This window comes from Myotis yumanensis, unplaced genomic scaffold (genome assembly GCF_028538775.1).
Source record: "Myotis yumanensis isolate MYYU_CA2020_CCGP unplaced genomic scaffold, mMyoYum1.0.hap1 SCAF_3, whole genome shotgun sequence".
Taxonomy (NCBI): domain Eukaryota; kingdom Metazoa; phylum Chordata; class Mammalia; order Chiroptera; family Vespertilionidae; genus Myotis; species Myotis yumanensis.
In genome coordinates this window covers 201547076-201560819 of record NW_027223754.1, presented here as the reverse complement: position 1 = coordinate 201560819, position 13744 = coordinate 201547076, and the positions used below count along the sequence as shown (strand labels likewise).

Here is a 13744-nt window from a genome sequence, read left to right as displayed (position 1 = left end):
GTCATGGTGGGTCTTCTATCACATAGTCTACAAAGAGTTTATGGACAAAACAGAATGAAGAAAGCTCGCCTTCGTGCACTAAACAGGAAGGGTCTGGATGATGGTGGTCTTTGCCTTGGCCAAGACGCCGACGGGGTCCGCATCACGGACTTTCTCCATTCTCTGCTGTACACCGGCAGGAGCCCCCACAAGCTAAGGAACACAGCCCCCGCTCCCCCCCCCCCCCCAATAGCCTTCTGTCCGTGAGCCATGAACAAACCATACACAGAGAGAAGCTTCTTTTTTTCTTCAATTTAATTGAAGTTACTTAGAAAAATAATCAGGCTTGAATGGCTTTTCCTGGAGGAAGGTTCAGGAACATTTCACGCTTTTGTTGGCAATGTGGAATTCAGCTTTCTTGAACAGTACAGTAAGATACAGGGAGAGGTTTCTACAACAAGCCCTCTACTGCATACAAATATGTAAAAAAAAAAAATCACACTCCACAGAGATGTTAAATTATATGTCCATATGCCATACTGAGCATGCTCCTAAGACAATAGTACGGGCAGCCCCTTCCGTACCTGACAGAGTAGCAGACTGCAGAGCGCCTGTTAACGGTCAACAGGCAAGCTGGCTGTAGAAGGTCCTGTTGTCTGTTCATAGGGTCTAGTTGGTTGTGATGGGAAAAGGCTGGGGGAAATGCTGGTTGTAGGAACGTGGGAGAGCGATGAGGTCAGTCCTGCTGACATAGGAGTGGGCAAGGGAAGGATTCTGCTCCCCAGGTCTGCACAGATTGTGTGCGCGTGGGGCAAGGACTGGGCTGAGAGAGGTGCTCTGAGCATCACCCACCGGGACAGAGTCCCTCGGCTTCTTGCCGGGTTAGAACAGGGACTATTGTGATCACCACCTCAGCACTAGTCCAGACCCCACCAGCTAAGTGTGCTGGGGACTGGCTTTAGTTATGGGAACTTTCTAGGACAGTGATGGCGAACCTTTTGAGCTCGGCGTGTCAGCATTTTGAAAAAACCCTAACTTAACTCTGGTGCCGTGTCACATATAGAACTTTTTTGATATTTGCAACCATAGTAAAACAAAGACTTATATTTTTGATATGTATTTTATATATTTAAATGCCATTTAACAAAGAAAAATCAACCAAAAAAATGAGTTCACGTGTCACCTCTGACACGCGTGTCATAGGTTCGCCATCACTGTTTTATGGGCAGGATTCAGACCCTGGGCTTCCAGGGCTCTGCCACCAGGAGGACTGGTCTGACTGGAGTTTCCACTGCCCACTGCTCTCCTGTGGCATCCAGGTCCTGAGCAAGCAGGACGGTGAAGCTCACCTGGTGGACAGGTAGGAAGGGAGGAAGGTCCCCTCTGAGACACCAGGGTCAGCAGACTGCCCTTCTCCCCAGTCCAGCTGGGGAGGCGGGGAGCGGGGTGGGGGCAGAGAAGGTGCAAGGATTCCAACGCTGTGGCTAATAGGTCAGCAGGAATGTCCTTGTCAGTACTACCCTGGCTGTACCTGGTTTTGCGCACACGGCAGCACCCTTGAAAAGTGGCTCGGAGGTGGGACCCCTGCCTGTACTTTTCTCCAGCTAAGCACGCCACAGCAAGCATTTCAAACAGTTTTCTTTAACAAAACCCCAGAAAGTTTTATTTTCCAGGCACATTTTTAACCATGAATTCTTTTTAACCAAGGACACACTATATTCTACATTCGGCAAAAACAGTGGAATCAATTAAAAAATTTTTATACCATTAGAAAATGAAACCTGAAAACAAAACACAAGGAGAAAGAATCTCTCGCTGCAGAACCATAGTGATGTGTCATCCCCTGAGGGGCAATCTTTCTCACTGTAGAGAGAGAAAACGGATGAAAGAAGGCGACCTGCACACAGCACCGAGCTCGCTCGCACAGCTGATCAAAGACAGGCACGGAAACGCAAAAGTCAGGAGATCTAAGCGACTTTCCATTTAAAAACCAAAGAACTCACAGTGAACAGCTCCAACCTATGGAACCGAAAAAGTGCTCATCAAGCGTTGAGCTCACTCTGCTTGCATTGAGCAGCCTAAGGCTTGAGGCATAGGGGGACCACTTTGGCCTTATGCCCCCCCTCCCCCCACTTCTGTCCATACCACCCAAAACTTTCCTCTACTGGCTTGGGAGGGATGAAGTATTGCCTGTGGTAGAATCCAGGATTAGAACCATTGCACACAAGTTAAAGTTGAATTCATTGGATAAGGTACCTACCTCTGTTGCTTGCTCACTGTGGTGCTGTTTGATTTTGATTTTTTTTTGGTTTTTGGAGGGGGTAAGAGAGGCAGTTTTTATCCTTGAAGAACTCAGATGGGCTAAATCGACCTAACCAAAGTATACTCTGCGGAACGCTAGCTCTGTGAGATGATCTGCAAAATAGAGAATTCTGGTCACATAAGTTCAGGAAATGCTGCTGACGCAACGATCCTCTTGGGATTGGCAATGCACAGCACACATTAGGGCTCTGAAAAGTCCCGCAGGAAGGGAGCTGACTTCACTTCGTTTGCCAAGGATACGTGACCACAAAACTCTCATTTTGCATCACATGAACTTGACATCCCCTAGGACCTGTGTTCTGTAGAGCACACATTTTAAAACGATGGACAGCCTGTTTTGTCAGCAGAAGCCCTGTTTCTGAGGACAGTTTCCTTTGCCTGGAAATAGAGTTCAGAGTCCCAATTCCAGGGACAGCCGGAGACTGTCCCTCGACGGGTAAAACATGTTGCATAAATCTCTATCCATCCAGGGCAGAGTCGCTGCGCCCTTCACAAGGGGAGAGAGCGTGGAAGGAGGTACACAGCATTTATAAATAGCTCCGGCCACCTCCTCCCGGGCACACCTCACTCACATTCAATAAAATAATTTTCTCGGTGAGATGTGGCAGCTGCTGCTCACGGAGCTGGCTCTGAGCTTTATCATACAATTTTCATAGTTTCTGTGAATAAATTATTCATTTTTTTGTTTGTTTTAGAATAGTCTTCTCACCCCTTGGCTATAGGCTGCATGAAAAAACGAAGCAAAAAGCAAAACTTACCCACACCCCAGCCCACCCCATCCCCTATTGTTAGAACTATTATTATTATTATTATTATGTACAAAATCTGCTACCAACTCATTCACTAGCTGCAAGAGATGTGGCTCAAATGTCAACCGAGAAGTGGGAAATGGCTGCAGGTGAGGAGCGGGAGCAGGTGTTCATTAGCAAGGAACAGGAAGTGGACATTTCCAGCCTTCCAGAGGAAAGGGGCATGAATTACCGTCACGGAAGGCTGTCCTTGCTGCTTATGCATGGCGATCACACAGGTGCTGATGGCCTCTTAGCCTTGGGAGGACTTGAGAGAGGGTGTGCATGTGCCCGTGTGTACCCGGAGTCCACCCCTGACCTCCATGAGGGGTAGAAACGCCAGACCATTGCAAATCCCCGAGGGTAGGAGTCCTGCCACGGTGTTATGTGGCAAGAGTAGGAAACAACATGGAGACGTGGGTGCTGGGCTGGAGATGGCAGGAGGTGGCACTGGAAGCAGCTGAAGCTCCCCTTCCCTCACCCGAAGCAGACATCACTAATCGATCACCGCACTCTTCCAAGCTGTGTCTGGCAAGACTATTCTGGGGTTAAAGGTGGACACTACCAGTACCTTAAAGCAGGCACAGGATAGGAGATATTTTTGCCATCTATTGTGTGGGGCCTTGAGCTTGGATGACGCACCAGATTCAGGGGCCTGCTCCAGGCATGTGGTTTTCAAATTCATGTCATAGAAAAATGCAAATTTATAGGGGTCATGGACCTGCTCATAAATAGCCCAAGATAGCGGAGGTTTGCTAATTGTCAAGCTGGATACTCGGTGTCCATGTAAAGCTTCTTGAGGGCCGAGACTACTGTTTTTGTTCAATGCTCTATCTGCAGGGCCTAGAATGAGGCCCAGCACATAGTAGTTGCTCAATAAATACTTGCTGACTATAAAGCAACAGCCATTTCATCTTCATCACAACTGGCACTGCCAGTTAAAAATTTCTTCAGAAAAGCTTATTCTATCAGACTATTAATTCCGGTGGGGGGGGGGGAAATAAAAAGCTACCATCAGCTCTCTCCTTGGCTTAAAAAAAAATCACATTTCTTTAGGGCAAGGGACTTTGGGGTTGATTGAAAATCGGTGTGGAATTAGTCCCTTGCAAAGGTGCCTCTTTCCGTTTATTTCTGGCAGAATGTCAAGCACGGTGGCATCAACACACATCACAACGGCTCTTACCACACAGTGAGTCTATGAGCGGCGACTGAGAACATTCACGCCCCCACGTGAGCTAGAGCAAGCGCAGAATGAAACACAGATTTCTTATGCTGCCACATCAAGAAATCTCTACAGACACTATGTTTAAATAACTATAAATAATATTAATTAGAATTTATGGAATGCACAGTTCATGGAATTCACCGGAACACAAGGAAACCTTTGAGACAGTGTTGCAGTACTCATGTCTAAAACCAGGGACACCCACCCTATTCTCCTGCAAAGACAGCTGTCCTTCCCTACCAAGGATTTTAAATAATTCTCACTATGCTGCTCGCAGCATCATCCCCAAAGAAATATTAATTTACAAAATAACCCAATATTCATATAATTCTTTTGACAAATAAAAATCTTAAATTAAAAAGCATGATTCTCTCCCTCGCCCCCCCATCCCCCTCCCCCAGCCCCCCCCCCTCCCCTTTATTCCAATTTCAGGTAGCTTGGCACTGAGTAATTGAACATTAAAAAATCGAGTTTGTAGACTTCGTACAGCTGCGTCTGGTGCTCCGAGCTGATGTTCTGGAAGAACTCCGTGGTCATTTCGTCAGTAGTTCTTGTGGACTTGGCGTAGGTGGGGAACTTCAGGTAGCTGCCCACCCCCGCCAGCTGCAGGACGTAATTGGAATCCTCCTCCAGCGTCTCGTACTTGCCCACGAGGTCGTAGTGGATGTGGCACGGGTGGCAGAGGGAGTAGACGGTCTGCCAGTGCTCGTTGAAGGGCTCCTCGCGCTGGGTGTGCGGGTCGATGAGATAGGCCACGAACTCCTCGAACTTGACGTCGTCGCCCTTGCGCAGGGCCTCCTGCGTGGCGTTCTTGCGCTGCCGCTTGATGATCTTGGTGCCGTAGCGCTTGTGGAAGGACGTGTTGTACTTCTGCGTGAACTTGTTCCGGTAGGCGGACACCAGCCGCTCGAAGGGCTCGCGGACGAACAGGAACTTCATGTAGCTTTTCAAGCGGTGGTTGATCTCGGGGATGCTGTACTGGTTGAGGGTCTTCAGGTTGGCCGAGACGTGCGCCTCGTTGGCCGGGATCTCCATGGGGTCGCTGTACTTGCCCCGCCCGGTCAGGACCATCATGAGGCGCTTCCAGTTGGTGCAGGCCACCTTGGGCACGTAGCAGTAGATGAGCTCGTGGTCCTCGTCCACCACCAGGTGCTTCAGGTCGTTGGGCGTCAGCACCCGCCGCTTGCGGCTCACGGCGCTGTTGGCCCGGCAGGTGTCGGTGACCTGGTCCCGGCGCATCTGGTGCAGGACCGCGCTGTTGGACAGCTCGAGCTGCAGAGGGGACACAAGAGGGAGGAGAATTCAGTACTCGGGCGGGATGTTTGCACTTGGCCACAGGCATCGCCGTGACGGCCGGAGCAGGCCACTGAGACAGCCAGCGGACCACTAAGTGGCCTACGTCTCCATCCCTTACTCTTGCTCTTGGTTCCCCCATCCTTCCTTTGTGGAATAATATAATGATCAACTCTATAACGTATGCATCACCCTCTACGTGCCTGGCATTTTGCTACAGCTACATAAATACAGTTTTTCTTTTTTAAATATATTTTTATTGATTTTAGAGAGGGGAAGGGAGAGGGAGAGAGAGCGAGCGAAACATCAATGATGAGAGAATCATTGATCAGCTGCCTCCTGCACGCCCCCTACTGGGGATCGAGCCTGCAACCCAGGCATGTGCCCTTGACCGGGAATCAAACCTGGACCCTTCAGTCCGCAGGCTGACACTCTATCCACTGAACCAAACCGGCTAGGGCTATACAGTTTTTCCTTTCACTGTATAACAAATTTGAACCGTTGTTGATTTATTTAGTATCACCAAGTACCTGCCATTGTGCCAGGCATCATGCTGCCAGGCACTGCAGATGCAGTAATAAAACAGCACAATGAGGTAACTGCCCCTTTGAGCTTCCAGTCTCGCTGGGAAGAACCAGGAAAGGGAGGCTCAGAGAGGTTAAGTTACTAGCTTGAGATCACACAGTGAGCAACACACAGTCAGTATTCAACTCAGGGCTGCCTGGCAAACAAAGCCACCCGCTTTCGATTCCAGCACCCCATTTTCTTGAAAACAAGCAAGCACAGAGGGCTGACATTTGATTGCTCTATTTTGATGCAAGGGGGAGTGGGGGGCACTGTTCCTCCAAGCCCGTCACTGTGGACATCTGTTGCTTGTTGCTTCCTCTGGCAGCAGGGCCTCGATTTTCCTCGGGGAACCTGTTCTCCATTCTCAGTTCCCTTTTCTCTCAAGCTGCTGAGCTGTGTGGATGGCCCCTGGAGTGTGGGGTCAGGGAGGGGCTGGACTGGGAATGAAGGGTGCAGAGCAGAAAGACATAGGGATGTATCGGGGTGACATCATCTGAATACCTAGGTCTGTACGTGGCAGAAACCAGACCCCTGACTCCTGGGCTTTTGTTACATTAGTTAATACATTTGCTTTGCTGTGTGAGGCAGCTGGAGTCTGGATGATATTATTTGCAACCAGAACATTTGGGTATTTGCACGTGTTGCCTTTGAGCTTGTTGTTTCTGCCATATTCATCTATCCAGTCAGACGTGCGCAGACCTAACAGTGTACAAGGCCCTCACTCTATTCTGCTCCGCTGGGAGATACGACCTTTTCCTAAAGGGCTCACAGGCTAGGAGGCACCAGGCCAGAGCTGGCAGCCTGCATCGGGGCCACAGGGAAGATGTGTGTGCTCCTCTACATTCTAGGAGCAAGTTTCTCCCCAAAAGGCCATTCACTTCCAGGCGGAACCAGTTCTCATGAACCACCTAGAACAGCGGTTCTCAACCTGTGGGTCGCAACCCCGTTGGGGGGTCGAACGACCCTTCCGCAGGGGTCACCTAAGACCATCGGAAAACACATATATAATTACATATTGTTTTTGTGATTAATCACTATGCTTTAATTATGTTCAATTTGTAACAATGAAATTGGGGGTCACCACAACATGAGGAACTGTATTAAAGGGTCGCGGCATTAGGAAGGTTGAGAACCACTGACCTAGAATAAGAGACAGGAGACCAGGCCACCGTGGCGCGCCTGAATCTTGGCCTCCAACACCCTATTGTTGCAGGCCAGCCCTAGGTCATGGAATTCACTATTTATTTTGAACAGGAAAATGATGACCTTTGCATACCCTGACTTCTTAGCGGATTAATCCCTCACCTTAAGAAGAACGTTCATGCCATTAAAAACAAAGCAACAGATTGTCCTAAAATAGAAGGACCAGGAAGGAAAAGGGGCCATCAATTTTGCCCGTTTGAATCGCTATGGACAGTTTTGAAGGCAATAAATTATTAAAAGAGCAGAGAAACGGGGACTCAGCACACCTCCCACCTCCGCCGCCCCTTTCCCAGCTCTTTTCAGATGGAGACAATTCTCGGTGCCTTCTGCGTCCCCAGGGAGGGAGCATGTCAGTTAATACTGCATTCAGGACCACAAAGCCGTGAAAAATAGAAACGATAGCAGCGTATCGCTTTACGTCCAATTGTAGAGACAGAAAATAACTCAGTGGGGCTTTGCCATGTGGTACTGAGGTTTCTTTCTCTCCCATTTCCTTCTTCTCCGTGCCAGCTGGCGTGGCGAATGGCACACCTGTAGCAGCGAGTCCCTGAGGACTCGGAGGCCAGAGTCAAGAGAACCAGCACCTTCTCAATCGAGAGACACAGCCGGGTCCCTTCTAGGAGGAGGAAGTCCACCTGGGCCTCCAGTGTTGAATTGTTAGACAAACTATTTTTAAAAAATATATATTTTATTGAATTTCTACAGAGAGGAAGGGAGAGGGATAGAGAGTTAGAAACATCGATGAGAGAGAAACATCGATCAGCTGCCTCCTGTACACTCCCTACTGGGTATGTGCCCGCAACCAAGGTACATGTCCTTGACCGGAATCGAACCTGGGACCTTTGAGTCCGCAGGTAAACGCTCTATCCACTGAGCCAAACTGGTTAGGGCAGACAAACCAATTTTTAGGACTTCTTATTTTAAAATAAATACAGACGGGTGTTGGTTTAACTTATTAAAAATACAATGTTACTTAAAATATGCACAAATATAATATGCACAAGTAGGTATACGTGACCCAAACAAATGTGAACACTGAAATGGACAATATTAACTGACGGACGATGTTGTTTTACTGGAACCGAAGTCCTGTCGGAAGCGTGTCAGGCGCTCGCAGTCTGCTGGGCAGGCTCCCGGCCATCTGATATCCATTCCCCTGTGCGCACGAGGACTCAATTTTCCCACCACTTCTCATTTCTAGTTACTGTAAAACCCAGCCCCCTGAAACACCACAAGATCTTTACTCGTTACAGATTCATCATGTATCTACTTTCTGTCTCTGCCCATTTCTAATGACCCCAACAGCGATTTTTAACCTTTTTTCATTCATGGCACACATAAACTAATTACTAACATTCCACGGCACACCAAGAAATAGATTTTTTGCTGACCCGACCAAAAAATAGGTATAATTTCGATTCATCCACACTGGATGGCTATTTTTGTGTTGCCTGTTGTCATTTTTTTTACTTGACAATTTAAGAGAAAAGAGGTCAGTGCCCTGACTAAATAGTCAGGTGTTGTGTGTTGTAAAAATTCTTTCGGTTGAAAACCACAGGCAAACAGCGATTTCTAACCTTAAAAACGTGCAAATCTGGCCCTGTCACTTCCACACTGGTCCCCAAGCAGGACTCACAGGAGCTCCACTAACAGGAATAACTCCAGCAATGGACAAGTTCCCTGAGTATCATCTACAGGGATGGGGCGACAGGAAGACAGGGCATGAAGAGGACTCGCTGATGAGCAGTTTGCTCCCTTGTCACTGAAAGAGAACACCTGTCTTTCCCAGCCACGTTTTATCAATTCCACTCAGCAGAGGTTTGTTGATCTGGTAACTCTCTGAGGTGTGAGAGGAATCTCTTTCCTCTTTCACTCCCTTTCCTTCTCTTTTTTTTCTTCCTAAAGGTATTTGAAGCCACCATGAAGGACATAGATGCAGAATAAAACTGAAATAGAATAAAAAATCAAATATACTAACTACACAGGCTGTGATTAAAGACCTCACTTGGTTGTGGGCTTCCTAGTAGCAAGGGCAAAAAGGGAAATGTGATTAAATCTTGTTTTTGTGCTCAGAAAGGAGCAACATTCCAAGTGCTTGGGGAAGAAAATGGACAAGATTTTAAGCGACTCAGAAAGTTCAGTCAGCTCAGGAGGTGCTTGGATTCCATTTTCTCACTTTGGAGTATTCAGAGGGTTGCTTGCCCCAGCTGCCTGAATACCAATGTTTCTATTCACTGCCGCCTAAAGTCCACAGAACGTTCCAGCATTTACAGAACACTTTCGCATACGCCATCTCATTAAAGAACCCACTGGAACTTCTCCAGAGCCTGCTAAAAGGTTTATATTTAACACACCAGACCATGTTTCCAACCACATGTCATTTTTGGGGGGCTGGCTACCGCCAAGTATTAATACTTCATGTTAGTGGTTCTCAACCACCAGCACACGTGGACATCACCCGCAGGGCTTGTGAAGATGCAGTTCCTGATTTGGTAGGTCAGGGATAGGCCTGAGAATCGACATTTCTAGCAAGTTCCCGAGTGTGGAAATTTGCTCGGGCTCCCATTACAGAATACCACACACACACTGGGTGGACGGCACAGCAGGAACTTATTTCTCACAGTCAGGGAGGTGCGGACAGGGCTGGCCTCTCTCCTTGCTTCGCATATGTCCGCCTTCTTGTTGCTTGTCACCTGGCTGTCCCTTCCTCTTCTGACAAGGACACCAGTCCTACTGGATTAGGGTCCGCCCTAAATGGACTCAACTTAATCACCCCTTTAAAGGCCCTGTCTCCAAATCCAGTTACATTAGAAGAACCTGGGGGATGGGATTTCAACATGTGAATCTGGAGCTGTGGGGGGCTCATCCCACCAGGGGAGGCGGAGGCTGCTGGCCCAGGACCCCACGTTGAGAACCAGGGCGTTGCACTGTGAGGAAAGGACTGTGATGTAACATCCCTCACCCATTCGTAGCTTTTCCTAATTACAGAACACGGAACCCGGGTTCATCGTCCACTGCCAAGAGCAGGGGTCCTCAAACTACAGCCCGCGGGCCACATGCAAATACAAATATTGTATTTGTTCCCGTTTTGTTTTTTTACTTCAAAATAAGATATGTGCAGTGTGCATAGGAATTTGTTCATAGTTTTTTTTTTAAACTATAGTCGGGCCCTCCAACGGTCTGAGGGACAGTGAACTGGCCCCCTGTTTAAAAAGTTTGAGGACCCCTGGCCAAGAGCGTCCCAGATCTGCCTTCAGTTCCAGCCCTGATCCCCCCCGCCTCCCTTTCATCTCCCGAAAGTATAAATTAGGCCAGAGCGAGGGCTGGTTCTAGGAAACCGTGGACACGGCTGCAGGCTCCCGGCTGGGTCCTGCCTTCTTGTTTGGATGCCTATTTTTAATTTGGACATTTAAAAAAAAGGCATCTATAATCAGTGTAGGTACCACATTTAGGGGCTGTTTGAAAAAGTCTTTCAAACTTTCTGGCGTTTCATCTTAAAAGGAAGAGAAGCTGGTTGCCCTTAAATTAAAACATCTTCTGTGGTGTTTACATTTCTCTCACGCACGAGGACCCAACCGGAGGGGGGAGCAGCCTCCCAGAGAACAGTGGCATCCCAGAGAAAACGGTAAATTCGGAGGCATCGGGTGAGGGGGGCTTGGCGAAGTCTGCCATTAACAACCGTTAGCTTGGGCCCAGCCTCGGTTTCCCCACTTGAAAATCCTAATACAAACTCCCCCACCCCACAAGCCCCTCATTGCTCGACCATCAATCATCCTGTGGCGTTTAGGATGGGGGAGGGGCAGAGGAGACCCTGACCGCCTGACTTGCTGTGATGCTATCATTTCTTTCAGGTACAGAAATTCCTAAACTCTCATGAAAAGGGCAACTCATGAGGAATCACTGGTGAAACCACACCCACAGCAAAAAAGAGGTACACAGTATAACTAAGCATACTAGCTACCATTTACTTACTATGTTCCAGCCCCTGTTAATCGTTAGCGTTCTAAATAAGATTAGTGTTCCAATTTATGGATGGGAAAACTGAGGGGCAGGGAGAAAAAGTAACTGGCTGACGATCAGGCAGCTAGACACTGGGGCTGGGGTTCAAATCCAGGCAGCCTGGGCTTTGAGACCACGCACTGTGCAGCCTCCCACGGTCCGAAGACCCACCTGGGGGTCACCAGCCCCAGGGCAGCCCTGAAATTGTGGGTCTTGACCCTGGCCGCTCACTGGGACCACAGGGGAGCTTGAAACTCCAGTGAGGCCTGGGGCCCACCACAGAGATCTGGTGTACCTGCTCTGGGTGTGCTCAGCTCTGGGGATGCTACAGCTCTCCAGGTGGGGACCCCTGCCTGAGTGGCTTCAATGCCACAAGCTACAACCTAACGCACAGACTGGACACGAGCAGGGACCTGCATGTGACCTTGGGCGAGTTGCATCTTCCTGGTCCTCAGATCTAATGGAAACGGGCTTTCCTCTCAATAGGGCCAGAGGTCAAAGGTCTAGAGCAGCGGTTCTCAACCTGTGGGGCGCGACCCCTTTGGGGGTCGAACGACCCTTTCACAGGGGTCGCCTAAGACCATCGGAAAACACGTATATAATTACATATTTTGTGATTAATCATTATGCTTTAATTATGTTCAATTTGTAACAATGAAAATACATCCTGCATATCAGATATTTACATGACGATTCATAACAGTAGCAAAATTACAGTTATGAAGTAGCAATGAAAATAGTTTTATGGTTGGGGGTCACCACAACATGAGGAACTGTATTAAAGGGCCGCGGCATCAGGAAGGTTGAGAACCACTGGTCTAGAGGGTCACGGGTCTCAGATGGCTTTGGGTGTGTCCATAGAGAACCACTGGGAATCCTAGAATGCTTAAGCTTCCATGTTTAGAAAAGAAAGGAGAAAGATATTGGGCCTTTAAAGAACCAATCTGGTCTGAACCTGCTGCAGAACATAAAGTGTTCAGGAAAGAGGTGAATCCAGGTTAGTTGACATGAACATTGCCAAAGGAATTGGTTTTTTAGGATTTGAACCCATCACAAAGGGAAACACCTGCTTGATTGCAAGGATGGAATCTCTTTCCAAAGCAAACGAAGTTAAAGGTGCAATGGGTGGGAAGCCCTAGGACATGAGGCGGGGGTGCAGGAGACGTCTTGTGGGGTGACCCAGGGCTGGGCACTGACCAGGCTCAGCTGACAAGGTGAGCCAGGGCTCCGAGCTCCGTGGGCAGAAACAAGCGCGTCCAGGAAGACCTCGCTGTAAGGGACTAATTCAGGTGGGGGCGTCTGCGAAAGCCAAAAGTCCGTTATATAATAAGTAGGTTTTCCGAATGCGTCTGTTAAAAAATGGACAAATTAGTTAATTTACTTGTTTTTACTCATGCAGACACATTTGTGTAATTAAAGTATGTATGAAACGTTTAATTTCACAGAAAAGTTTCCTATACGTGTCACAGTAATTTTATATTTATACTGAATAGGCCTAGTAAATACGCATTCGCCAGTCGCCATGAGTAAACAAATGCACACGGCGGGGGCGTGGCTTAGGGGGGGCGTGGCTTAGGGGGCGTGGCCTAGCGCACGTGGGAACAGCAGCTGCAGAAAGGTCAGGTCAGGAGACAACAGAACCGATTACCACTTGCAGTGCGGAGTGGTCACGGGCTAGTCATCCCCGAATGTTGTTTACGGGCGGCACCTCTTGGATTTAAATACGTAGACTTTAGTTGTAGATATGAAACATTTATTTATGTCGGCAAAACTACAATGTTTTTTCCAACATATGGCCTATTTGCTAAAATGTGTTAAAAATAACACTGAATTAATAACAAAAATAACCTGTTAATTCAAGCAAATCTTGGTTAAAAGCATTTTAAAATTAACAAGGTGTTAATTTCCGCGTATGACATAGGGACCGGAAATTTTGTCTGTTAAATCCGAAGTCGGTGAAATCGAGGCCCACACATGGAGGGTTTACTGTAAGAGCAGTGGTTCTCAACCTTCTGGCCCTTTAAATACAGTTCCTCATGTTGTGACCCAACCATAAAATTATTTTCGTTGCTACTTCATAACTGTCATGTTGCTACTGTTATGAATCGTAATGTAAATATCTGATATGCAGGATGGTCTTAGGCGACCCCTGTGAAAGGGTCATTCGACCGCCAAAGGGGTCTCGACCCACAGGTTGAGAACCGCTGCCGTGGAGGGTCCTTTTAGGCTTGTGGGTAAGGTACTGCTTTTGTGTGCGGGGTTTGAATCCGGTGACCTCGGTTAGGGTCACAGACTCAACTGCCCTCCAGAGTGGGCAGGGTGTCCCTGGGCCACTGGGAGGTGGGGGGGATGCCACTTCAGCCTTACC

The 13744-nt window shown here is 48.2% G+C and overlaps 1 protein-coding gene across 3 annotated transcripts in view; it reads right to left on the bottom strand.

Annotated features, from left to right (window-relative positions):
• Positions 1-285: 285 nt before the first annotated feature.
• The window catches only part of CHST11 (carbohydrate sulfotransferase 11), a 228498-nt gene continuing 215039 nt past the window's right edge, over positions 286-13744 (bottom strand). For all 3 annotated transcript variants that reach the window (XM_070410945.1, XM_070410946.1, XM_070410947.1), the window contains exon 3: positions 286-5586. In XM_070410945.1, coding sequence (XP_070267046.1) covers positions 4732-5586 — 855 coding nt within the window. In that variant the 3' untranslated portion in view covers positions 286-4731. The remainder of the gene's footprint in view (positions 5587-13744) is intronic.